The sequence below is a fragment of the Polypterus senegalus genome, chromosome 11, assembly GCF_016835505.1.
Source record: "Polypterus senegalus isolate Bchr_013 chromosome 11, ASM1683550v1, whole genome shotgun sequence".
Lineage (NCBI taxonomy): Eukaryota > Metazoa > Chordata > Cladistia > Polypteriformes > Polypteridae > Polypterus > Polypterus senegalus.
Window position 1 is genome coordinate 128578015 of NC_053164.1, and position 26762 is coordinate 128604776.

The 26762-nt window shown below is 40.8% G+C and overlaps 1 protein-coding gene across 2 annotated transcripts in view; it reads left to right on the forward strand.

Moving 5' to 3' along the window:
- The window catches only part of dock5 (dedicator of cytokinesis 5), a 272453-nt gene that overhangs the window by 231104 nt on the left and 14587 nt on the right, over nucleotides 1-26762 (forward strand). For both annotated transcript variants that reach the window (XM_039769628.1, XM_039769630.1), the window contains exons 34-46: nucleotides 495-580; nucleotides 969-1125; nucleotides 2063-2103; nucleotides 3154-3244; nucleotides 4708-4827; nucleotides 6439-6528; nucleotides 14110-14214; nucleotides 14850-14991; nucleotides 16233-16314; nucleotides 18601-18685; nucleotides 18866-18952; nucleotides 21680-21856; nucleotides 22311-22394. In XM_039769628.1, coding sequence (XP_039625562.1) covers nucleotides 495-580; nucleotides 969-1125; nucleotides 2063-2103; nucleotides 3154-3244; nucleotides 4708-4827; nucleotides 6439-6528; nucleotides 14110-14214; nucleotides 14850-14991; nucleotides 16233-16314; nucleotides 18601-18685; nucleotides 18866-18952; nucleotides 21680-21856; nucleotides 22311-22394 — 1347 coding nt within the window. The remainder of the gene's footprint in view (nucleotides 1-494; nucleotides 581-968; nucleotides 1126-2062; nucleotides 2104-3153; nucleotides 3245-4707; nucleotides 4828-6438; nucleotides 6529-14109; nucleotides 14215-14849; nucleotides 14992-16232; nucleotides 16315-18600; nucleotides 18686-18865; nucleotides 18953-21679; nucleotides 21857-22310; nucleotides 22395-26762) is intronic.

The following is a 26762-nucleotide window of genomic DNA, read 5'->3' on the forward strand; positions in this document are numbered from 1 at the left end:
AGCCTGTTCCAACAGCATTTGATGTCAAGCCAGGAAGTAACTCTGGATTGGGAGCTAGGCCACACTGACTTATGGATGTCAGGTTTAGATATGATAATCAATTTTACATGCACATGTATGAGAAGTTGGAGTAAACTGAACTCACCAGACAAAATCCATTTCAACACAGGCAGAATATGCAAATATCATAAAGTAGATTCTAAGGTTATTATTTGAACCCAGTGTTCCAGAGACCTGAAGCAGTAGTGCAAACCATGACTTTATTCCCACCATGCATTGAAACTGTGCATCCGAAGTACTTTGTAATTCAATATTTTCTGTAATAAATCTTAATTATTGATAAAAACAATGCTACATACACCTGGTACTATAGAAATGAGCACTTTTGAAACGCTCCAATAAAAGCAATTTCCCTGTTGGTTTATATGTCACTTTATGAACAATGATTGGTGCATTCAGCTGTTTTCTAAAATATGTTTCCTTTTTTGTTTTAGTTTGAGAATGAACTTATTACAAAATTGGATCAAGAAGTAGAGGGTGGCCGTGGGGATGAGCAATACAAGATCCTTTTGGAGAAGATGTAAGCCTTTCAGTGAAACCTCTACTATGTACACCAAGACAATCGTAAATTACAAAACATCATCCATCCATCCATCTATCCATACTCCTAACCTGCTTATCCAGAGCAGGGCCATGGGACAGCTGAAGCCCATCCAAGCAAACGTTGGGCTGAAGGCAATGATTGTCAATACCCTTTTTTTAATTAATATCTTGCAAGTGTTGAATTAATTTTGATGACATATCTCTTTTACTGTTTTGGTCAAAACCACATTTTGCAGTACTATACAAACAATGGTTGCATCAGCCTTTATGTTGTATGTGGTAGATCTAATATTTAATGTAGACCTGTGAACTCCCTCATTTGACCCTGCCCTCCTTCTCCATATCTTGGCTATCTAATTCTTCAGATTGTTGGAACACTGCCGGAAACATCGATATCTATCCACTTCTGGAGAAGCCTTCATTCTTCTTCTCACCAGCTTACTGGAGAACCTGCTGGCTTATCGAACCATCACTCATGACGAAAGCCCAGAGCACCGCATGAGCTGCACTGTTAACGTGTTGGTGGGTAACATCTTCTGTATTGTTTAGATGTACACTAAGCACTCCAGGACATGTGGTCTCATATCTAAGAGATAATGACTATAAAGTGATTGTCAACCTTTGGTGCAATATGCTGTGGTTCCAACTAAATTTGTGTCCAGAATTGATGTTTGTTGTGGGTAACCTACAGTATGACTATCCTTGAAATCAAAAACAATTATCTATTACTTTAATTCATTAAAGACAGGCCCTTCCACAGTTATGATGTCCCCATCATTCCCATCTTGAGAAACTTAATTCCAAGTAGGATTATAGAGTTAGTTGGTAGTACCATTTGTAATTCCAAATCTCTACAAGAATTAGTAGGTGGTGCAATTTTAACTCCATAAGTATGCAGAGACCAAATGTTGCTATTTCGTTTGGATCTGTCACCCAGCAGACATTTCGCATTGTAGGGAATGAGCCAACACACCATCTCCACACAGATTTTTTGAGATGACCCTGTCCTGGATACTTTGGCATCCAGGGCCGGGCATGTCCCAGCAAACACTACTCCTGATAACATTCCTGGAGTAGGTCTCTGTACCTTTGTTCTATACAAAGCTGTTTTGATATAAACAATCATGGGCGTGAATATTCTCTCCACTGAGACCAGTTGGCCAAGGATAATACTACCTGGGACATAAGGATCAAATAATATGGATACATTTTAAGATCCTTGGGTCACACGAGATCTTCTATGCCAAAGTTGCACTCCAAGCTGGAAGCTTGTCTGTTGTTAAATGATTTAAAATAAAGGTAAAGGTTTTTAAAACAGAAAAATAATAACATATGAAAAGTAAAACACATCTTAAAGGATTCAACTAATAAAATACGTCAGATAATATTATTTGTTTGATAAAGACATTATATAAAATTGCACATCTTGCACATGATTAAAATGACCTCTCTATTACAGAACTTTTACAAAGAGAAGAAGAGAGAAGATATTTATATACGGTAAGTCAGAATGTGAAATAGTAAATCTTTTCTTTTTGATTTTACCTAGACACTCATATGGAGATCATTTGTTTACCTCACCCTAAGCATTCCCTTTGATTTGCAATTAAAGGCATATAGAGGGATGTCAAAGAAGATCTCCTGGACTAAAAAATATTTTTTTACATGTAAAACAAAATTCACTTATCGTAATTTAAAAAAAAACAAAAAACTCTCCATTTAATGTTATACTTTAAATGTAACAATGAGACAATGCATTTGGAGGTTTACAACCAATTGCACTGTTGGACCACTTCCCAGATTGCCTTTCTTTGCTAAGGAAATTGACTAAAAGTGGGTATGAACAGAAATTGCTACACCGGCAACTTTTTAGAAGAGAAAGCAGGCATTATTCTCAATGTAGTTTAGCTTTTGAATAATTTAGATGTGTCTTTCCTGCAATGTAGGTGAATGAGGATCAGTAAACTATAACTCCTGCTCTGCCATTTTCAAACTTCTCACCGTTGCTGTCCACAGTGTTACTGTGATGAGGGTGAATTAAGAGTTAATTTTATGCTGAGATCTTCTGCACATTTTATAATTAAAAAATGTTTTTACTGTAAATCTCTAGAGGTCTACTCCTGCTGATTATGTATTTTGCCATAAAGAATGTATAATTATTAAATGCACACAGTACAGAGGGTGTCTTTTTTTGTTGATTTATACTGGCATGGGGTACTGATACCTTTTTCTTGAGTTTTAACCATTTCCCTTCTTCTGCCATAAAAGTGAAGGAGAGTTTTAAAAGTAGGTGACCATTAGAACTCTTCAGTTTAATACTGAGTTAGTTACCTTAGCTGCACAGGAGTAAAGAGTAGGTAAGATAAGCTGACTTGTGTTTCTTTGAATTAAATTTAACTTCTTTATTTTAGCATATTGTTGTTTGTCACAGTACTGGAGAGTGGTGACCTATTGCATGTTGATTGGACATGCAAGTAGAGATTCCACTGTAGTCTGTGCACAGAACCATACCACTACTATTACTACTTCATACAATCTGTCTGTTTTTAGGTATCTCTATAAGTTGAGGGACTTGCATCTCGACTGTGAAAACTTCACAGAGGCAGCTTATACTCTGCTGCTACATGCTGAACTCTTGGAGGTATGTCCTGTTCATTTTCTCAGTATCTTCCATTAATGTAATTTAAATATTGGTAACATTAGTATTGTAGTATGGCTGAAAGTAGTTAGTCATAGTCAAGAGCATATTGTGGCCTGTAAGGCGCTGGGTTTAGGAGACTCTTAAAAGAAATTGGATTTACCATGTACTGTAACAAACATAAACAGAAGAACACAGAATAATTAAAGTATAAGAAAGGAAATGAACAAACCTTCAGCCTCTCTTGGTGTAACTGCACAAATATGTTCCTGTCAACTGTGATTAACACAAAGTTGGATTATATAAACCACCTTCTGCTCACTGCTTCCACCCTTTTTCCCCTTTCTCTGTTTTTTCTTCCTTCCACCAGTTATCCTCTTACCAAATCTAATCCTCCAGACTTTAAGAACAACTGATTTATGGAGGACTTTTTACTGTAAGTCCTGGCTTAGGGCTTTTCTCCACAGGAAGCCCAGCTATCAGTTCCAGAGTCAGGAGTACGATAGGAGACCCTTAGAAATCCCCAGATCTCTCCTGGGATCCCCACATTTCCTGCATGTACTGTAACTACAGTATCTCTGAAGCCCCTAACACGTTGTTTTAAACATAGCTTGTTGGTGGCCTGTTGTCATTGCCAGTGTGGTTGCCACCAGGGTATCCTATGGGTGAACTTCCTGCCCTGCATTATGCCACTGTAATTGCAGTTAAACTCCATGTCAAGTCTCTTTCACAGTGTCAATAGAGAGCCACAAAACAAGTGACCCTAAAAACGAAGATTAGTTTTTTGAGCACCTGAATAAACTAAAAAGTTTAAAGCATCAAGCTCCAGCATCATTTATTTGTATTATTTATATTTTTGTGAATTCTTACTTTCAAATACAACTAGTTTATTATATTTACAGAGTTTTTATTGACTGATTTATATGAATCCCCCTGAAAGTGGTTCAAGTTCTGTATCTTTGCATGCTTTGCTTGGTAACTAGCACCCTGTCATCAGTTATACTAGTCATCATGGCCTCCAGCATTCCATTCCATTCTTTTCTATAGTGTTCATGGTCTTTATTCCTATATACTGTGTATGTGTGTTTTATATTTAAATATAATACAGTATATACCATATCTGTGAAAGCACCCATAATTATTCTGTTTTAGATTAATTTTTTCTTGGCAGGTAGTTATGGTCTTGAAATCTGTTTCATTTTCTGTCAGAGATATGCCCTAGTTCCCTAATTCTTCTCTCAGGTAGAGTTTACAGATGAAAAGACTCAATCTGTATTCTAAGTAATGCCCATTGTAGAGAATATGTAATGACAAAACTGTAATACTTTTATAACACATACTGTGATCTTTATAGGTTGTTAGTACTGAAATGTGTCGGGATCATCCCCACACCACAATGTATGTTATAAAATTTAGATGGACTATGGGAGCTCATGTGCCCTGACCGTGTTTCTTTTTTTCCCCAGTGGTTAAACAAGCCTTGTGCCCCTCACCTAATTCCACGAGATGGTGCACAGAACTGGACGCAACAGGAACTGAAGGAAAAGCTTTTTCATGATATCATTGATTTCTTTGACAGAGGAAAGGTGATGATATTCATGAAATACCAGATATACTTTATATAGAAAGACAGACGTAATTAGTTTATGTTATTGCTGTGGCAACAACAGTGGAATAGAATTTAATATTTGAAACACATACTAATAAATTATCCCTATAAAATGCATAATACAAAGGCAATAGTAAAAATTTCCCACAAATAATATATTATCTGATACGTTTTAAATAAGTATAGCAATTGTATGCATCCTGGTAACCCTAATCTTCAGGCAGTGCATGTTGTTTATGACAGAGCAGTTACGTTCACTTATTTTACTAATTTAATGGACAAGATCAGTATTTTTCAATTCATTTATTTCTTTACAATCATGGTACAGTATATATTAATTTACCACATATAAAATTGTGTTCTAAAATAAAGTGTTTTTTATATATATTTCCAAAATTCCTTGTCTGTTCTTGCAGCTTACAAATGGGTTAATTAATACACACCTTAAAATTATGAATACGTTCATTTTTCAAGCCATATACGTTATTGAGTATTGATTTGCCTCTTGAAACATTGCAAAACAGCATATCCATGTCATTTTAGGATGGAAAAAAGTACAAAGCAAAACACATTCAGCCATTTTAAAGGACTTTACTCTCCCGCTTATTTTCTGTCACTGCATCATTCCATGCTAGAGGCATGAATTGACCTCGGAAAGTCATCAGCAAGCATTGTTATTAACGCCCGAATATTGATACCCAGATGTAAATTGCTGTCTATGCTCTGTAAACAACTAAGCAATAATAAATGAAAAATAATGCCCTGTGGCCTGTGTTAGATTTGTCCTTTTGGGTTTGGGAGCTGGTTTCATCATGCTCTGTAGTTCTTCATGGTCTAAAACTGAGCAAGTGGTATATCTCTGTAAGATACGCAGTTTATTCAGTCAGCAAACATCTTCAAAAAACCCAATAAGTAACTATTTAATTAAGATAAAAAAGCTACAAAAGGAAATCAGTAGCATATGCATACAAGAATAGATTAAGTCTTATAGGGTTTGAGCAATCAGTAACAATAATTAACTTTTTTCGTTGATGATCTGCTACAGGATTCACCTTTAGTTTTCAGCTTCATTCTTTTATCTGTTAATAACAAATATGCTTTAAGAGTTTTCAGGCAAGTAAAACAGATGTTTCGAGATAAGGTTGTTATACTCACTAATCGTGGTGCTTCAATGGCATTGTGTTGCATTTTAATTCAAGGAAGAATTTTGCTGTACTCTGTACATGTGACAATAATTACCCCATAAACTTTTGCCAAGTACAAAATATATGTAAGTTAATTCTATGCGTAAAAAGAAAAATACAATGTTTCTGATCACTAATGAAGGTTAAAAAGCCAAAACCTTATTTACACTCAACTGCTGAAACAGTGTGTGTGTTACATTTTATTATCTGCCTGAAATTAACTTCTCTTATTTTTTGCCTAATTAAGATAAAATATACCTTTCAGTATTTACCTTTATTAATTGTCCAGCAGTGTCTATGATCATTTCTAGCAAGTACTTATATAATGCATTGATTTACAGTATGTAAATGTATTTTTTCTTTTTTATATTTGACAATATTTCACTATTTTAACGTCATTATAGATGTGGGAAAAGGCAATTGAGCTGAGTAAGGAGCTGGCAAGGATGTACGAAGATGAGATTTTTGATTTTGGTGGATTAAGTCATTTGTTGGTAAGTGTTCACCATTAGATAAACACAAGCTCATTATAGGGATTTCAGTACACTCTTTCATCTTTTCAGCTGCATGCTAAAGTTAGAAGGCTTACCATACTGTTTTGGCCTAAGGAGTGGCAAGCTCTTAGTTTGATGGCTTTCTCCTTGATAAACATGTATAAATAACACAAAAAAAATCAGAGTAAGCTACCAGTCTCATTCTGTAGAGAGGTATGTCAGCACAGTATTACAAAGTAAGAACGCTTTTGTTTGACGTTGATTGACTGAATTAATGGTATTATATCAGTTTTATTACATTCCTTGATTCTTTTTAAGTTTAATGTTAATATTTTAAGACAGTAGACAAATATAGAAGTTTCAGACTTGAAAAATGACCAACCATTTCACTGTAACTGGAGCTGGATCTTTTGACATTAATCTCTGGGTGCAACTTAGCAGCAGCTTTGTTGATTTTTCTTTAATCTTTATTCACTAGATGTTAGGACACATCAAATTATATATATATATATACTAGCTGTCCCTTGCAGCTCCGCCCACGTAGTAGTGAAACAGGACAAACTTTAAAAATCAATAAACAGATATCGGTAGCTGAGCGGAGGCAACGGTCCAGAACGTGGCCAGAGATAGACCAATTAGATCGTAGGCTGGCACGTGAGTGAGGAAGGTCCTGCCCAGCTTTCCACTCCTGACGTTACGCTTCCCCCTCCCCTCGGCATGCAGCCTCTGTCTTGGATTAGCGAGAATAAATCGCTCCTTTAAGCAAACTATGATACTAAGCGTAATGACAGAAGTCGCAAAATCAACCGGAAGGTTATGACTGAAAATCAAACTGTGATGGGGGCTTCAGTTCAAATAGAGAAGACAATGGTCTTCAATAGACTATGGCTATAAAAGTTCAACCATCAAGAAATCAGAGCAAACAAAGATAAATGCTTTTGAGTAGTAGAACTGCAGAAGATTATTGTGTGTGTGTATGCAAAGGACCATTAGACAAAGCAAATCAGTAAGTTTTAGATCAACTTTAGCCTCCTGATTGCAAACTGAAATCATGAACAGTTTTAATGGAAGTATCTTAGCCTTACCTGTAAATAAACCTTGTTAAATAAGGCACTGTTTTGAAATGTCAATGTAAGGTAAAAACTAAAAAGATAACAAGATGGATGGATACAACACTCAAAGACATCATGACAAACAGAAAATACTAACAGCTATTGTTTACTAGGTCCCTGTGAGTCTGAAGCAAATTACATACACACACACACACACACATATATATATGTCCGGGCCGGTCTCCACAAAATATATATATATATATATATATATATATATATATATATATTGTGAACGCCACCCGGGCACAGACAGGCGGACATCTTGTTTAAAACACCACCACACGTTTATTTACAATATTTACACAATAATAATGGTCACAAAGACCCAGTCACGTGCACAAACCCCAAATAGTCCTCAAACTCCTGGCCACAATGCCTTTCTTGGGCCGCCTCCACACTCCTCTTGCTTCGTCCCTACTTCCACCCGACTCCAGCCCGAATGAAGGGAGACGGCCCCTTTATACAGGACCGGATGAGCCCCAGGTGTTCCCGGCATTCCTCCTCTAGCCACGCCCCAGCGTGGCGGAAGTGCCGGCTGTTCTCCGGCAGCTCTCGGGTATCCTCCAAAGTCTTCCCCAGCACTTCCTGGTGTGGCGGGAGTGCTGGGGAAACAAGTCCCAAGGCATTGGGGCCTCCTGGCGGTGACCACGGGCCCCTACAGGGAAGGGCTTCCATGCCCTTGACCCGTGGTCCCCAAAGCAACCCGGAAGGCGAACCCCACGTGATCCAGGCAGGGCTCTGACCCTCTTCCGGTCCCTCCTGGCGTCCGGCGGGTCATGGCCCCTGGCATCCCTGACAGTGCCCCACAGCCAGCGAAGACCACTCGTGGGCAAGAGCGACCTGTCCCGAGGGCAGCAGAGCCCAAACGGGCCCCACTCGAGGATAGCCGGGTCCGGCCCGCACTCCTAGCAGGGACAGGGCGGAGACACAATCCGAGCACCAGCCCTTGGTGCATCCTGTGCCTCGCACAGGTTGTGCTCCCCTTTACCGCACCCCGGGCCTCCTCGATCGGCACCCCCTCCGAGACCTCCGCGCCCCTTTGGTCCGAGCCACTCGTTCCCCCGTAGGCTCCTCCAGCTGTGAGCGCAGCTGCGCCGGCAGAGAAACATTCCGCTGACGGCCCGACATCAGAGGGCTGTTCCGCCACGAAGGGTTCCTTCAGCCCGCCCGGGGTCCGTCCCTACAAAAGAGAACACAGGGGCAGAACCGCTGCCAAAGCACCCAGCTCGTGCCATGCACGGGCAGCGTTCCCCCAATCCCCCGGCACTTGCCTGATCGGCACCCTCTCCGCGGCTTCCGTGTCCCTCTCGATGATGGAGTCGTCGGCACCGCCTGCTCTCTCTGCCTGCCTCAGGGATTCCCTCTGCTCTCCCAGAGGGCAGCCAGCCGTACGCGTGCACCCAGCAACGCGTCTCACCATATTGGAGGAAGCGGCACCCAGCCGCTTAATCCTCCCTTCACTCTCGGACGCCTTGACGGTGTGCGACTCCGTATTAACCAACGCGAGCCCCTGTCCCGTCTGCGTCCCCTTCATATCGGAGGAATCGGCACCCAGCCCTTTATTCCTCCGTTCACTCTGGGACGCCATGACGGTTTGAGACTCCTTATGGAATAAAAGCGCCTCTGTCCCGTCTGCGTCCCTATAGTGCGGCGCAAGACCGCAGCCGACTCGGGGCGGCGGGCGCTAGGACCCGGGGCACTTAGCAGCCCGTGTCCATTCAGCGTCCTCACGGACTCCCCTCACAGCGCATACAGCCAGCGGCGCCGCACTCCTGTCGGAGGGCTGCTTACTCGGAACTGATCGTTGTCATCACAGCCTTTTTCAGCAGACCCTCCCGTATGCTTTACGGAGTCGGCTGTACTCACCGTCTCCGCTGTACCTCTCCGGCTGGAGATTCCAGCGTCGCGCCGTCCATTGTTGATTGAAACGTTCTCAGCGCCGCGAGCGCCTTCCTCTCCAGTTCCAGCACCTCAGCCCGGAGGGCACATAGCACCTGCAACACACGCTGCCCGGCGGGCTGAAGGGACACCCCCAGCTCCGCCAAAGCAGCCGGCAAAGACGGGAAGTGAAGCGACGCGGAGCCTACCTTTCTGTCAGCCTCCAGCGCCGGCCACTTCCTGTGGGCCTTCTCCTCCGGCCCAATCGGGTCTCCCCCCTGCCCGTGATGGACATTCCTTGGTCCCGCCTCTCTGCAGTCATCGGCGGGCCCGCAAGACACACCGTCCAATCGCGTGCCTGTCAGGGGGAGGGACTTCTGGTCCGCGGCCATCTTGCCTCCCCTTCTGCGGTGGCGACGTGCCTGCCGGCAGCCCTGCTGTTGCCAGCGCCTTCGAGCTGCAGCGTCTCCTCCTCCACAGCCCTCGCGGCTGCCGCCACGCTGCGGAGCCCCGCAGACCAGCATGCGCCTGCCACCGACGTGGATCCGGGAGGTCCCTGCCTGCAAAAGAGAAAACACGCCCGGTCCCCATGGGCCGGCTGCCGCTAGGCAGGAACTCACCTTCCCGGACTCGTCAAACCGAGGACACTTCCTCGGCGTGGCCTTTCTTGACGCCATGCGGTCCCGGGCTCCTTCAGCAACGGCCTGCTTGTAGGAGACCGCTGCACTCGTTGTAGGCACGCCACCTGCCCGCATCAGGGAAACATGGCCTTCCTGCGGACCCTGGCGGTCCATGGGGTTCCTTTACCCAGCGGGGCTGTGTGCACGCAGCACCCGCGTACGTGGTGGGGTCCCCTGCTGCACGGGCCGTCCACAACAATATTTTTGATCAGGTCTCCGCCTTTGAAACAGGCGGAGCATCCTGCCGACTACGCCAGATGTGAACGCCACCCGGGCACAGACAGGCGGACATCTTGTTTAAAACACCACCACACGTTTATTTACAATATTTACACAATAATAATGGTCACAAAGACCCAGTCACGTGCACAAACCCCAAATAGTCCTCAAACTCCTGGCCACAATGCCTTTCTTCGGGCCGCCTCCACACTCCTCTTGCTTCGTCCTACTTCCACCCGACTCCAGCCCCGAATGAAGGGAGACGGCCCCTTTTATACAGGACCCGGATGAGCCCCAGGTGTTCCCGGCATTCCTCCTCTAGCCACGCCCCAGCGTGGCGGAAGTGCCGGCTGTTCTCCGGCAGCTCTCGGGTATCCTCCAAGTCTTCCCCAGCACTTCCTGGTGTGGCGGGAGTGCTGGGGAAACAAGTCCCAAGGCATTGGGGCCTCCTGGCGGTGACCACGGGCCCCTACAGGGAAGGGCTTCCATGCCCTTGACCCGTGGCCCCCAAAGCAACCGGAAGGCAAACCCCACGTGATCCAGGCAGGGCTCTGACCCTCTTCCGGTCCCTCCTGGCGTCCCGGCCGGGTCATGGCCCCTGGCATCCCTGACAATATATATATATATATATTGTGGAGACTGGCCCGGACACAGACAGGCGGACACGTTAATGTCACCCAACACACATTTATTTACACAATCCATTATTTACCAGGTGCAGCAACAACCCCCAAAAGTCCTGGCCACAACAATGCCTTCCTTCTTCAGGCCACCTCTTTGCCTCCTCCTAAGACCTTGTCTCCTTTTCCTCCCGACTCAAACCATTGAATGGAGGGAGGAAGCCCCTTTTATACAACCCCGGATGTGCTCCAGGTGCCTCCCGGCAATCTTCCACCGGCACTCCCCGGTGTGGCGGAAGTGCCGGCTGCGTACCTGGAAGCACTCTGGGTGTCCCCAGTCCTCTTCCCCCCAGCACTTCCAGGTGTGGCGGAAGTGCTGAGGTCCAGGACTCTCCAGGCACCGGGGCCTACAGGGTTGAGCTTCCAAGCCCTGCACCCATGGTCCCCAACGCAACCAGGGCGGCCACCCCCTCGTGGTCTGGAGGAGGCGTAAGCCCTCCTCTGGTCCTCTCAGGCGTCCTGGCTCGGTACCACCTGAGAGAGGGTGCAGTGAGTGTATACACCTGATGAACCCAGAATTAGGGCAAAACACGTGTGGCGGAAGTGCTGAGGTCCAGGACTCTCCAGGCACCGGGGCCTACAGGGTTGAGCTTCCAAGCCCTGCACCCATGGTCCCCAACACAACCAGGGCGGCCACCCCCTCGTGGTCTGGAGGAGGCGTAAGCCCTCCTCCGGTCCTCTCCGGCGTCCTGGCTCGGTACCACCCGAGAGAGGGTTCAGTGAGTGTATACGCCTGATGAACCCAGAATTAGGGCAAAACACGTGTCGCGTACTCTTTGCATTGTTTGACAGTAAAACTTTTCATTCACTATTCTATGATCTGCTTCTCGCAACTGAAAGAGGGCACCGTGGTGGATGTTTGCCGACTTGCAAACCAACCACAAGTGTTACATGGTGGGTAACCACCCATACAAACAGATTGTGATTCAGACTACGAATGCCATGAATAAATATATATATATATATATATATATATATATATATATATATATATATATATATATATATATATATAGTAAAGTTGGCTTACTGACTGACTCACTCACTAATCAACAAAACCCATTTCCAATTTAGTGTAAAAGCTGAATTTTGGCAGGATGGCACATCTAGAGCAGTATGTATCTGCTAAGAATGGACATTTAGATATATCAGTAAAACAAAATACCCTAAAATCTCAAAAATGCTTTAGCTGATTTGATTGAAATTTGGTGACGTTATAGAAAAAAGAAAATTAGCTGATCCATGTCTTTTCATTTTTGAGTATTTTTTTTTGTTGATACTTATTAATATTATGCAAACATGCATGCTCTGTGCTGCACTGGTAGCTTGCTTTATGCAAACGAAAGACTCAAGAAGTGATTGATGGGCACCAATAAGTAATAGGGTTGATGGACCTCTGAAGAAGGGCTGGTGTCGTGGACAGAAAAAAGAGACATGATCATGTTTGTTGTATACAGTCAGGTGTGAAATGGAAAGAGAAAGTACGGCAAAGCTCAATATTTAGCAAGTGTGCTATGAAGTGAGAGTGCCAGATATTGTGTATATGAGTGTAGATGTTGCTTCTCTTGAAGCAAAAAGGGAGGGAGAGAAAAGTAGAGGAGGAGGTAGTGTCCTTAAATCCCAAATAAGCTTGGATCAATGTCAGGAAGGAAGTAGGAGCTTTAGAAGCTTAAGCCCCTGATTTGTTGTACTCAGCCTTGATCTTTTCTCAATTATATACATGACCAATAGTGGTAAGCCCCTGATGTTTTTGTCCATCATCTACAATGCCTCAACTCCTCAGGCCTCCCCCAGATCTTTGATATTATATACTGTACATGTAATACTACACATGACAATCACTGAGGAGGCTAAGATCCTGATGCCTCAAATCCTAGAAACACCCCTCGACCAACAGCATTACTTTAACCTTAATGGGTCCCCGATGAGCTATTCCATTGTAATATACATTCACATGTATGGATTTTGACCTCTGAAGTCATTTACATGTGCATCTGCTTACTTTGAATGGAGATGCCCCACTCCCACGTTCTCAGATTCTTTACGTATATATTGACACCTGTGCACTGTTAATGTGGACCACATACAACTAATGAAAAATGTGAAAGGAAATACTTGAGTGAATGACGTAAACAAATAAAAGTTGTAAGCATCTAATTATATATATATTTTACATTATTCCTACTGATTATCCATTTCAATCCAGAAAAAATAAAATCTCCTGTAACATCGTGGTCTACAGTGACCACCAATAAAAGCCAAGTCACTTGGAAAAGCCGGAATTGATCTAATGTGGGAATGTTCTACTCATTGTTAATTTTATGTAGCATGTTCAAAGGTGAGCTGCTCCAGTGATCTAATAATATTATTATTACTTACTATTTGACCAATACCTTTATCCAAATTGACTTACAACATTTGAGATATGATTTATTACATTTCTTTTGTTTTTCCACTTGGAGCATAGGCAGGTGAAGTGACTTGTTCATGGCACCCAGTGTCAGTAGGAGGATTTGAACCCAAGACGTAAGGGTTTGAAGTCCTAGGATAAAAGCCTTAACCATAATGCCATACTGCATGCCAATTATATTAGGAAAAAAGGTAGAGAAGCATTAGGCAACAGCGCCACCCCTTGCCTTGGATTGTAATTACTACTTGATGAGCCTTCAAGTTGTCTCCCAAGCACTGTGTGTCAATACATATGACATTTTTAAAAGTTATCCTAATACACATGATGGCAAGTGCCCTGGAAAATTATTTCCAGACTTCCTCTATGATTGCACATATGTGACTTTGAATGTTTTTACCTAAAATCAATTATTGTATGAAGGGCACCTTGATGAATGAATAATTATATTATTTTGCTTATGTCAGGGGTAGTACTTGTTTGGATGGTTTTATCGAGAAAGGTTGATTCATTATAGGAAATGATTCTGCCAACTCGTATTTGCTCAGTAATAATGTTTCACATTTCTGAATTGTTCTTTTCTCTTTTGTTCTCTTCTTTAGAAGCAACAGGCCAAATTCTATCAGAATATTATGCATGCCATGAGGCCGCAGCCAGAGTATTTTGCCGTTGGATATTATGGACTAGGTTGCCCTTCATTCTTGAGGGTGAGATATTTATCATCTTAGAATGTTAAATAAGAGTTGCTGACAACCTTTATTGCTAATTTTTATTTCATAAGTCTTGTTATATACTGAGATTGGTAGTACTGACAATTAGTTTGTTGGACCTCTAGAAATTTTTACCCTAGTATGAAGACCATTACATTGGCAAAGCAGATAAATACAACCCATATTATAATTATGGGTTGAATTCTTGAATCAGCATTGTTATGCTTAAAATGTCTACAGGATCCCACAGAGAACTCAGTTAAGATGTGAATTATTCAGTATTAATGGAATCTGCAATAACGTAATTTTTTATACTTTGTGACAGTCAAAGGAATATATTTTTTCCTGTATTACGTCCTTAAGTTTTTCCATTCATATTTTTATGAATATTTACAGCTCTGTGAGTTTTGAGGAATTTGATATCTTTAATGCTTTTATTTAGTCTGAAAAGGATAACTTCTGCTTCTGGAAGTCAATGACCACCAAATTCTTTTTTAATTACTTGGTTTAATCAGGTATTTTCTCATATGTTTCATTATGTAAGCAAAACGGACTGCAAAAATCTGCTTACAGCAGAAAGTGATCCTGTTCTTTTTGATTATTTAGTCAGAATTTTAATTTTGGCTTTGCAGAATAAAATATTTATCTACCGTGGAAAGGAGTATGAGCGACTGGAAGATTTCAGTCTTAAAGTGCTTACTCAATTTCCAAATGCATCACGAATGACCAGCACAGCACCACCTAGTGAAGATGTGCGAAACTCGTCAGGACAACGTATCCTTTAAGATTTAATTCATTGGCAATTACAGATCATTGAGAATTCATTGGCATTAGCTAACAATGTTGTCATTTGATTCTTCAGTTGCACTAAATAGTAATGTTGGCACATACCTCAAGGGCCTGTGTTTATTTTTTGACCTGTCATTATCTATATGAAGTTTACTTGTTTTCCCTGTGTCCATGTGCAGTTTCAATGAGTTCTCCAACAAGCTTCCATATCCCAAAGATGTTAGTTTAACTGGCATCTCTAAATTGGACTAGTGTTAGGGAAAATATGTAATGGTAGTCACATTGTTAATAAGATGCAAATTGAAATAGTAATACAAAGGTGGTGGTTACATATAGAAAATAAAGTTGAAGACTGAGCTGTGCATGTGGGATGCACAGAAAGTTTTAAGCCATCAGTCTTCCTTGAGATTTCCTGGTGTTCGCATCAATTTAAAAAAAGATGTATCCCCACAGGAAGCTATAGAGCAGAATTTTTCCTAGCTATGTCCGCTGGGTGCTGCATCTGCTGACAGAAGAACTGCAGCAACATCAAGTCCATTTCTATCAAGTCTTTCTTGCAAACTGTCAAGAACTTTCATCCCCAAAAATTAGATTTTTTGGTTACTGGAGACAAAGCTTTGTTTCACATTTTTGAGTATGGCTCCCCAAGAGCTCTAATGAACTTCAAGTCAGCTGGAAAAAAGATCTTGTTGCTGGAAGGGGCAGCAGTGACAGCCAAGTGGTATTTAAAGTCTACTTACCCAAAACTTTCTACAAAATGAAGAGATGTTGCCCCCAGTTGCCCCTTTTCACATCTTTCCATCACTACAACAATGCACCTGCTCACACTCCTAAGCCAATTGTGGCTACCTTTCAGCAGTCTGGTGTTGCGTTAGTGGAGCCCCTTCACAACTCCTGTACCTTGTGATTGTTTTAAAAATAAAAGAACCTCTTTGTAGGAAAGTTTTCGAAACTCGCAATGAGATCATTGAAGCTTTGAAAGGGAAGTTAGACAAATTGATTGAAGAAGATTTTGTGTTGTGCTTTGACCAGTGAATTAAGCACCTGAAAAAATGCACCAATCTTGATGGTGACTACGTTGAAAAGCCATGAATAAATGAGCATTATAATGGTTGAAAAAAATTCTGTCATCAAATTATTTGTTCTCTGAATATCCCCCAAAGTATCCCAGTATTTTTATCTTGAATCCTGATATACAACTGACTCTCCTTAATGATTATAAATAGACATTCAATGCTTCACAGTGAAACCAGTCCTCAACTTGCCTCTGTTCTACAAGGATAAACCTGTTCCAGAACAGATACTCAAGTAAGTTTCTAAAATAATTCTAAACACAGCAAATCTTTAAAAAATTACCCTGGAACTGTTCAGACAGTCATACAAATAGCCAAAGATCTCCTGTGTAGCTCATTTAAAGCACAGACCTAAGGCTAATAAATAAGCCTGTGGTCTGCATCCAACTTAAGGACATCTGAACAATTTTGCAAAGAGTAATGGATAAAACTGCAGTCTACAGAATATGAAAAGTTTATAGAGACCTCTTGTAAAGGGCTAATAATGGTTTTAATTCACCTGAAAAATGCACACGTGAAATATTGGATGAATGGTTTTGGAATTGGTATTTATGTTTATTTACAATTCATTTAATAGGAATGCTTTGTGCTGGTCATTAAAATTTTTCAAATTGTGGGAAATCATACCAATACTTTTCACAGCCACTTTCCTTTGAGAGCTTGTTGAATGCATACGGTTTGGAAACAAAGTGACACAAAAAACATTCTCAGGATGTTTTGTTGAATGAGGAGCAAAAATCTTTTTATATTTATTATAGAATTTTTGAACTGCTCTTGGTTTTGTTGAACATTGTTAATTGATTATGTTGTTGAAACAGTTAGTACTGGCAGCATCAGCATTATTCACTATGCCAATATAGAGATGCGTCTAATAGCTTTGCCCTGTCAGCCCACACATAACTTCATCTCTGCTCCAACTAGCATGGCTGGGAGAATCCACAAATAAATAGCTCATTATACTCAGCGGTTTCTTTTCACTTTAGATTGCTTATGTTTGGTGCTAACTTTATCTTGAAAGAGCAAAGATGTGTTATACGATAACCCTAGCAGTTGCAGTAAAAGTGAGATGTGAATTTTTGGATTCGGGAGGAGTTGTCTTTATCTTGAATGGAAAAGCTGCTGCTTATTAACTCGGAAACTCAAAGTTTACAGCCAGCCTCTCTGTGTGAGGACATGCAATGAAAAGGGATTGGACCCTGAGAGATTCCTTGCTGGTAATATTGAAGGCTCATCCAGGATCGCTAAAGGAAGTATAGCAGGTAGCAGTGAGGATTTGAAGAAAGAAGCCCACTGCTGTGTTATATGATACCTTCACAGTTGCAGCAGATGATGTGAACTTGTTTGGCTGGGTTGGGAATGAATTTCCTTTTCAGCTCAGCTACATGTAGATAAGCTGCTATTTTCTGACTCAAACATCCCAGGTTTGCAGGCAGCTTGTCCATGTGAGGACTGGAAATGGAGTGGCAGAGGCCCTGAACAGTTCCTCACTGGTCACAGTACTCTTAATAGAAGATATGTGTATCATATTGTTTGATGTTAGAAACCGTGCTGACTCTACATACCAAAGCAGCTACTAAACTGCTTGGTGAAAAATCTATAGTGTAGTGCCTTGGGCATATATGAATGATGTCAGGTCAAAGCACAAAAGTAAAAAATAAACTGATGAAGTTTGGTGCTTATTGTTCATAGCCATGATCTGAATGGGATGGTACATAAGATCTTCTGTCCATATATTTCATTTACTTTGTGGGGAACAGCCCGGACACAGAGAGGTAGACATCTTTGATTGCACCACAACACGTTTATTTACACTATATATACAATGCTGAACACAAACACCCCAGTGCTGCAGCACCAATCACCCTCAGTCCATGCCCTCAACAATGCCTTTCTTCTCCATATCTGCCTCCTCTCCTCTCCTCCAAGACTCTGTCCACTTCCACCCGACTCCAGCCATCGAATGGAGGGAGGTGGCCCCCTTTACAGTCCCCTGGATGTGCTCCAGGTGTGTCCCGGCAATCTTCCACCGACATGCCCCAGTGTGGCGGAAGTGCCGGCTGCATCCCCGGAAGCACTCCGGGTGTCCCTGCTCCTCTTCCCCCCAGCACTTCCGGGTGTGGTGGAAGTGCTGAGGTCCAGGGCACCAAAGACATTGGAGCACCCCCTGGCGATAACCACAGGTCCCTACAGGGTTGAGCTTCAAAGCTCTGTACCCGTGGCCCCCAAAGGTACCAGGGCGGTTGCCCCCACGTGGTCTGGTGGAGGCATAAGCCCTCCTCCGGTCTTCCTGAGCATCCCGGCCTGGTTGCCCACCCAGCCATCTGTGACAACTTATTATTAAATTATTGAGTATTTATGAAATTACTTCTAGTTAATACAACTGAAATAAGATTTTATAGCAAACATCAGAGAAAACATAACTTTACCACCATCAGTAAACATGTGGGGCTTGTCAGTTCTGTGTCTTCTATTATTCTGCCCTGAGGTGACTACTGTATGACTAATAACTCTGACATTACAGCTATTACAGAGCCAATGAGGTGCGACAATTCCAGTACTCTCGACCTTTTAGGAAAGGAGCAAAGGATCCAGACAATGAGTTTGCTGTGAGTTGCTATTTAACTGGTAACATTATTCCCATCAAACTGATTTATTCTTTTATTTCCTTTCACTTTTTAAAATATTTTTGGCCCTTGTTGTCAATAATTTTTAGTACATTTTTGCATGTTCCAGGCTATAAACTGTGCATATTCTTAAGTCGTGTTTAAACCCCTACTTCCTTGCAGAGCATGTGGATTGAAAGAACAACCTACTTGACTGTCTACAAACTTCCAGGCATCCTGAAGTGGTTTGAAGTGAAATCTTTCTCTACTGTGAGTTTATTGATTTTTCTCTTGTAGAAAAAAAAAAAAAAAAGTTAATTAAAAAGAATTGTTGAGTGGGGGAATGACACAGCCCAGTGATGTGAAAAGTTGGGACATCAGTCAAGTTGTCGCATTTAATTCCACAAAATGAAAACAAAAACAGCACACAATGGCCTGATCTCATCAATAAGATTTAAATGAAAAGAAAATAGCCTCGGTAGGCAAAGGATAGCCATTCTTCAGCACATTTGTCTTGGTCAGGATGCAGCTCTATTCTGCAGTTAGATCAGTCTAACAGTAAACACCTTCTTCCGGGGAGTCCAGGCTTTAGAGCGCTTTGACTAGAAGGGTTGTTCACAAGGCTTGTTCTCTGAGCTGTTTAGTGACAGTGCCCCCACTTGTCTGGGGGTGTTATGACATACCTCTGATGAGCATGGAAGGTGCTCTTCCAACCCACATGTGTGGCAGTAGGCTCTGAAAGTTACTTTGCAGATTGAACCCATTTTTGAGTGCTGGTCATGGTAGTGAGGATAAAACATTTTCCACATTCATCTGACCATTTCCTAAATAATTTGAGAGATACTGGATAAAAATAAAGTAATTCAATAAAGCGTTACAATTCAGAAATCTTGCAAATAAAATTTCCAGTTGTGTTGTTTCTTATATGGTCAAGGAAACAGATCTTTAGTTTACTTCAGTCTGATTACTATACAGTATGTCTAAACAATATTAGATTGAGACGTAAAGGTTATCAGGTTTCACAATTTATAAGGATTATGTGTACTTATCCACAGTTTTCCCTGTAATACTTATTGTACTGATGTACAGGCCACCAAGGTGAGTTTCCATTGTTAAAGGTAGTATTTATACTAAGGTCAACACCAGTCCACAAAAAAGTGTACATGTACTACATATCCATCAGGCAAAACAGCAGTGTAAAGTTTTGCAAGTATTACAAAGTCCATTTGTTATTCCACTTTCTAAACCTGCTTAGCCAGAGTAGGGCCATAGGGAAGCTGGAACCTATCCCAGCAAGCATCAGGTCTTAGATAGGAGCAATCCCTGGACAGGGCACCAGTCCACAGAAGGCTGAACAAATACACACACACATACACAAGGGACAATTTTACCAGCACCTCTTCACCTAACCTGAGGTGAGAGGGGACACCAGAGCACCCTGAGGAAACCCATGAGGATACTGGGAGGCGATGCAAATTCCACCAGGAAGCACCCGGTCTCTTTGTTGCAAGGCAGCATTCCTACCATGGCGCCCAAGTCTACATGTCCTTATTTAAAAAAACCTGTCCTGCATCTGAAAAGTTAACTATGTGTACAGCATATGCCCTAAGTGAGGCCAGTAGACAGTCAGTCAGTCAGTCATTACTCAACCCGCTATATCCTAACACAGGGTCACGGGGGTCTGCTGGAGCCAATCCCAGCCAAATCAGGGTGCAAGGCAGGAACAAATCCCGGGCAGGGCACACGCACACACATATACACTAAGCATACACTAGGGATCTAACCAATAAATGCACAGTTGGTTACACCATATGCTTACACAACATTACCCAAACAATTTTAAAAAGACTTACATTCAGATCAAAAAGGGAGATTACAGTATGTGATAAACCTTGCTTAAACAAATGCACAAAGCCACTGTATACAGATCCAAAGCTTGCTACAACCCCACCTATTCTTTTAACAGTAGAGTGTATAAGCACTGCGGTGGGCTGGCGCCCTGCCCAGGGTTTGTTTCCTGCCTTGCGCCCTTTGTTGGCTGGGATTGGCTCCAGCAGACCCCTGTGACCCTGTAGTTAAGATATAGTGGGTTGGATAATGGATGGATGGTATATAAGCATTCTGATTTTTGTCTGAAAAAGGAAAGCTATTGCATTAATTCCACACTGATAAATAGAAATAAAGGGTTACATAGTGCTGAAGTGATTAGTACTGCTATTGCTTTGAAAAAGCTTGAACTTTGATCAGACTATACTTCTGAACAGGTAGATGGGAGTTGACAAGATATAGTGGGTGTGACAGAGTGGGGCACAATGAATTTTTTTGAGTGTTTACTTTGTGCAGTGTTGATGTTCTGTAGGTGCTACTGTTTCTTCCTACATCTGAAAGGAATATAAGTTAGGCTGATTGATGACTACAACTTAGGCCACCAAGAATAAGTATTGTATGCAGTGTGTTAGCATCATATCTGTCATTGGCTAATGCCTTGCTAACACAGATTAACACTATCAATGATTAGATAAAGTATTAGCAGGTTAAGTGGGAATGATCTTGTAGTTTGAATTCCAACTTTACACTTTAATCCTACAATTAGATGCTCCTCTCAGAGTAACACCATTGAGAGTAAGGTCGACTTTTGTACTTCATAACTTCAACTATAAAGAAAAAAGTTATATGGAAGTGATGTATAGAAATATAGATTCAGTAAGTACTTTTTGAAATGTAATAGTGAAAACTTGTTGAGTTATTAAATGGATGACTATTTGTCATAGCAATTTAAAATCTAAGAAAGCGTAATTCATACAGATCACCAAAATACTCTCCCACCCATTGAGAAGCTGTCTTGTGAACCCCGGACATGTAACTTTATTTCATCTGGTCCATAAGTGTATCATAAGCACAAGTGAAAAGATGCAGTAACCAACCTATTTGTTTTTTAGATTTTGAAAGTTGATCACTTACAGTATGGCTCTTACAGTAATCTGTTGTATTTATTAGGAGGAAATTAGTCCGCTGGAGAATGCTATTGAGGCTATGGAGCAGACCAATGAAAAACTAAGCAACTTAGTTCAGCAGCAAGCTTGTGATCGCACATTGCCTGTCCATCCACTTTCAATGCTGCTCAATGGAATTGTGGACCCTGCTGTTATGGGGGGCTTCTCCAATTATGAGAAGGTCAGTATTACTTCTCTTCGGTTCTTACACTTGTAATGTGCAAGATGAGTTTGCGTGAGAGTAAACCAAAGTTGTATATGTAAAACAGGGATAAATAATTAGATCAACACAGACATTTGCCTTTTAGTTATATATCTGATGCCTACCAGAAAAAACGTACAATTAGCTATCACAATGCCCAAACACATATATTAATCAAATAAATTTTAACCCTTTCTTTAGTCTTGTCTGAGTATTCAGCTTTTAGCCTAGTTGCTTTAAATGAACCTAACTCCCCTGCTGATCATGCAGCATCCTATGTTTTCTTACATATGTAAAACTGTAATAGTTGTGAGGAGGATCTACAAAATGTGAAGTACGTGTGATTCCATGTTGTGCATCAAGTGTAGTACATATTCATGGTCCTGGGTTTAGTAACATTCTTACCAGCTCCCTTTTATCTTTTATTTTATAGGCTTTTTTTACTGAGAAGTATACTGAGGAACATCCTGATGACCAGGACAGAATTGGCGTCCTGAAACACCTCATTGCCATGCAGGTGAATGCAGATATCTGGTGAAAGTGCCACAGGATTGTTTTAATAAATATTATTGTGAATTTGATAGAAAGAAAATATAACAGCTTGTTTTTTTAAATATTAGCTAAACATGCAGTACGTATTCAGTCTCTCTGTACTCCTGATTTTACACAAAGCTCCTGCTCTATTTTGTATCTTAACTCTGCTACACAAAGCCTGCATTCTCCTTTACTATAGTCACCTCTGATTGTCTGTTATGTTACTTTCAACAAAGAGTTCTTAATATGCCATTCTTATAAAAATTTCTACCAGTCACAAATGACTGAAAAGTGGGGATATCCATATCTCACTATATACGAGGCGTGTCTATTAAATAACAAGATTAATTAAATAACTCACCTTTATTTATATATATTATAAATTGAATGCTTGTCCCCTTCAAAATACTCCCCATTTGCACTAATACATTGCTGCAGTCTTGTTTTCCACTAGTCAAAGGCATGGAGCAAATCAATTTTTGTCAGCTGTTTTAACACATCTGCCTTTTTCTTCTTTACAGCATCAACTAACTCAAAACCTGTCCCTTTAAGCAGTGATTTAACTTTTCAGAAAAGATAAAAGTCGCACGGTGCTAAATCGGGCGAATATGGAGGATGTTCAAGTGTAGTAATTTGCTTGTCGGTCAAAAACTGCTTTACACAAAGTGCTGTGTGAGCAGGCACATTGCCCTGGTGAAAAATGAAATCATTTTCCCACAGTTGCAGCCGTTTTACTTTTTCTCTCAGCTTTATCAAAACTTCATTATAATAATGTTGTGCCTTCTGGAACCCATTCTTCCAAAATTACACCCTTGATATCAAAAAACACAATGAGCATGGCTTTGAATTTTCACTTGTTTTTTTTTTTTTTTTATTTATTTATTAATTTTATTACAATCAATACATAGCAATCAAGTTTTTACAAAAAAAAGAATTATGCTAAGAACAGATCGATCCCCACCCTTGAGAGAGAGAGCAAGCCAAACGGTGTAAAATTTAAGGCTTTAAAAATACCTAAATCAACAAATTCTCTGTGCTTTATAAAATCATTTCAAAATATTACTGATTAGATCCTGCCATGTTTTGAAAAAGATCTGTACAGATCCTCTAACTGAGTATTTGATTTTTTCCAATTTTAAATAATATAACACATCAGTTTCCCACTGACTTAAAAGAGGAGAGTTTGGGTTCTTCCAGTTTATCAGAATAAGTCTGCGTGCCAACAGTGTAGTGAATGCAATCACAATTTGTTTGTCTTTCTCCACTTTAAGACCCTCTGGAAGAACCCCAAACACAGCTGTTAATGGGTTAGGAGGGATTGTGAGTCCAAGACTGTCTGAGAGGTAATTAAAAATTTTTGTCCAGAATAATGTTAATTTGGAGCAGGCCCAGAACATGTGACCTAGTGAGGCTGGGGCTTGGTTGCAACGTTCGCAGGTTGGATCATGTCCTGGAAACATTTTGGAGAGTTTTAGTGAGACAGATGTGCTCGATATATAATTTTGAGTTGTATAATTGTATGCTTTGCATATGGAGCTTGAGTGAATTCTCTGCATTGCTACTTTCCACTCCTTTTCTGATATATTAATTGAGAGGTCATTTTCCCAGTGTCCTCTTGGATCTTTGAAAGGAAGGGATTGTAAAATGATTTTATATATTGTAGAGATGGAGTCTAACTCCTTGAAATTGAGCAATAATTTTTCCAGCGTGGATGAGGGTGCAAGATGAGGAAAATCTGGAAGGTTCTGTTTAACAAAGTTCCTGATTTGAAGATAGTGAAAGAAATTTGTAGCTGGAATGTTAAATTTGGAATGTAATTGTTCATAGGATGCAAAGGCGTTGTCTATATAAAGATCTCTAAGCAAGTTAATTCCAAATTTTTCCAGATATTAAAACTGCATATGTTTGTGAGGGTTGAAAGAGGTGGTTCTTTTGCAGGGTGCCACGGAAAGAAGCTTCTCCGTCTTAAAATGCTTTCTACATTGGTTCCAGATTCTAAGTGAGTGGAGCACAATTGGGTTATTAGTGTATTGCCGATAGCGTGTGTTTATTGGAGCACAAAGCAAGGAATACAAAGAAGTACTGCAGGATTTTACTTCTATTGCGGTCCATGCCTGTGTATGTTCTTCTATTTGTGTCCAGGTTCTTATCGACTGTATATTTGCGCCCAGTAATAAAACTGGAAGTTAGGTAGAGCCATGCCGCCTTCTGCCTTTTGTCTTTGTAGGGTCGCTCTTTTGATGCGTGGATGTTTAGAATTCCAAATAAATGAGGTTATTGTTGAATCTAATTGCTTAAAGAACGATTTATTAATGTATATTGGTATGTTTTGAAATAAAAAGGAGCTTAGGAAGAATATTCATCTTAACAGTGTTAATTCTTCCAGCTAGTGTGAGATGAAGGGTTGACCATCTATGCAAGTCTTGTTTAATTTTTTCCATGCAGGCACGAAATTTTGTTGATAAAGAGCTTTATGTTTACTTGTGATGTTTACCCCGAGGTATTTAAACTGTTCTGCAATGATAAAAGGAAGGGTGTCTAATCTAATATTATATGCTTGCGAATTCACGGAAAGAGTACACTTTTATTCAGATTAATTCTGAGACCAGAGAGCTTTTGAAATTCTGTGAGTGCTGCTAAGACTGCAGGCACAGAATTTTCTGGGTCCGATATATACAGTACCATGTCATCTGCATATAATGAGATTTTCTGTTCCAGTCCTTCTCTGCTAATCCCCTTTATCTGATCAGTATTTCGACAATGTATTGCCAGTGGTTCAATGGCAATTGCAAACAGCAGTGGTGACAAAGGGCATCCTTGTCTTGTGCCACGTTCTAGTTTAAAGTAGTCTGAGCAAATGTTATTGATGCAAACTGAAGCTTCTGGGTTAGTATACAGTAATTTAATCCATGCACAAATGTTGGGCCAAACCCAAACTTCTCCAAAATAGTAAAAGGTATTTCCATTCAATCATGTCGAATGCTTTTTCTGCATCCAATGATAATAATATTTCTGGGGTGTTTGATTTAGTTGGTGAGTATATTACATTAAACAGGCGTCGAAGATTTGAAGATAAGTGTGGCCCCTAATAAATCCAGTTTGGTCTTGTGATATTACTGAGGGAGCACTTTCTCCATCCTTCTAGCTATGATTTTAGAGAGTATTTTAATGTCGTTATTCAGAAGTGAAATTGGTCTGTATGATGCACATTGTAATAAGTCCTTATTTTGTTTTGGAAAGACAGTGATTAGTGCTTGGCGAAAGGTTTGTGGAAGAGATTGGTTATCTCTGGCTTCTGTAAATGTTGCTAATAGGAGGGGAGCTAGCTGAGCGGAGAATTTCTTGTAAAACTCTGCAGGGTAGCCGTCAGGGCCTGCTGCTTTTCCACCTTGGAGTGACTTTATAGCATCCAGTAATTCTGATAATGACAGAGGTTTATCGAGCTCCTCCACACTAAAAGCGTCAATTTGTGGTATCTGTAATTTATCCAGAAATGCATTAGATTGTATATTGTCTTCTTTAAACTCAGTAGTATATAGGGATTTATAGTAGTCTCTAAAAGTGTACATTATATTTTTGTGTTCGATGATTTTATCTCCGTTAGTGTTAGTAATTACGAGATTGCGTTGCGCACATCTTGCTTGTGAATTTGTTGCTAAAAGCTTATTAGCTTTCTCTCCATGTTCATAATAATGATGTCTGGATTTGTAAATTAGTTGTTCGGTTTCTTTAGTTGTCAAGAGGTTTAATTCTGAATGTAGAGCCTGCCTCCTCTTATGTAGAGTCTCGCTTGGTAGTCTGGCATGTTCTTCATCTATTTTAGTAATTTCGCTTTTTATCTCTGCTACTTTCTTCGTTTCGGATTTATTTCTGTGGGAAAGATATGAGATAATCTGTCCTCTTAAGAAGGCCTTAAGAGTTTCCCAGAGTATTCCTGCAGAGATCTCAGGGGATGTATTTGTCTCTAGAAAGAATTCAATTTGTTTGGATATAAATTCAGTACAATTCTCGTCAGCTAATAGAAGCGGATTGAGACGCCATCTGCGGGGTGAGTGTATGGGGCTTAGTAATTTCAGCTCCAAGATCATCGGAGCATGGTCTGAAATAACAATAGCATCGTATTTACAAGATTTAATCTTAGGCAAGAAGTTATTATCTATAAAGAAGTAATCAATCCTTGAGTAGCAATGATGTACTGGTGAGTAGAAAGAATATGTTCTTGAATTTGGGTTTAAAACCTCCAGGGATCTGATAAGTTGTGATCAGTTATAAACTTTGTAATTATCTTTGCGGTGTTAGTTGCGTTCCCCTGTGGAGGAAGTCTTATCTAAAAGTGGATTTAGAACACAAT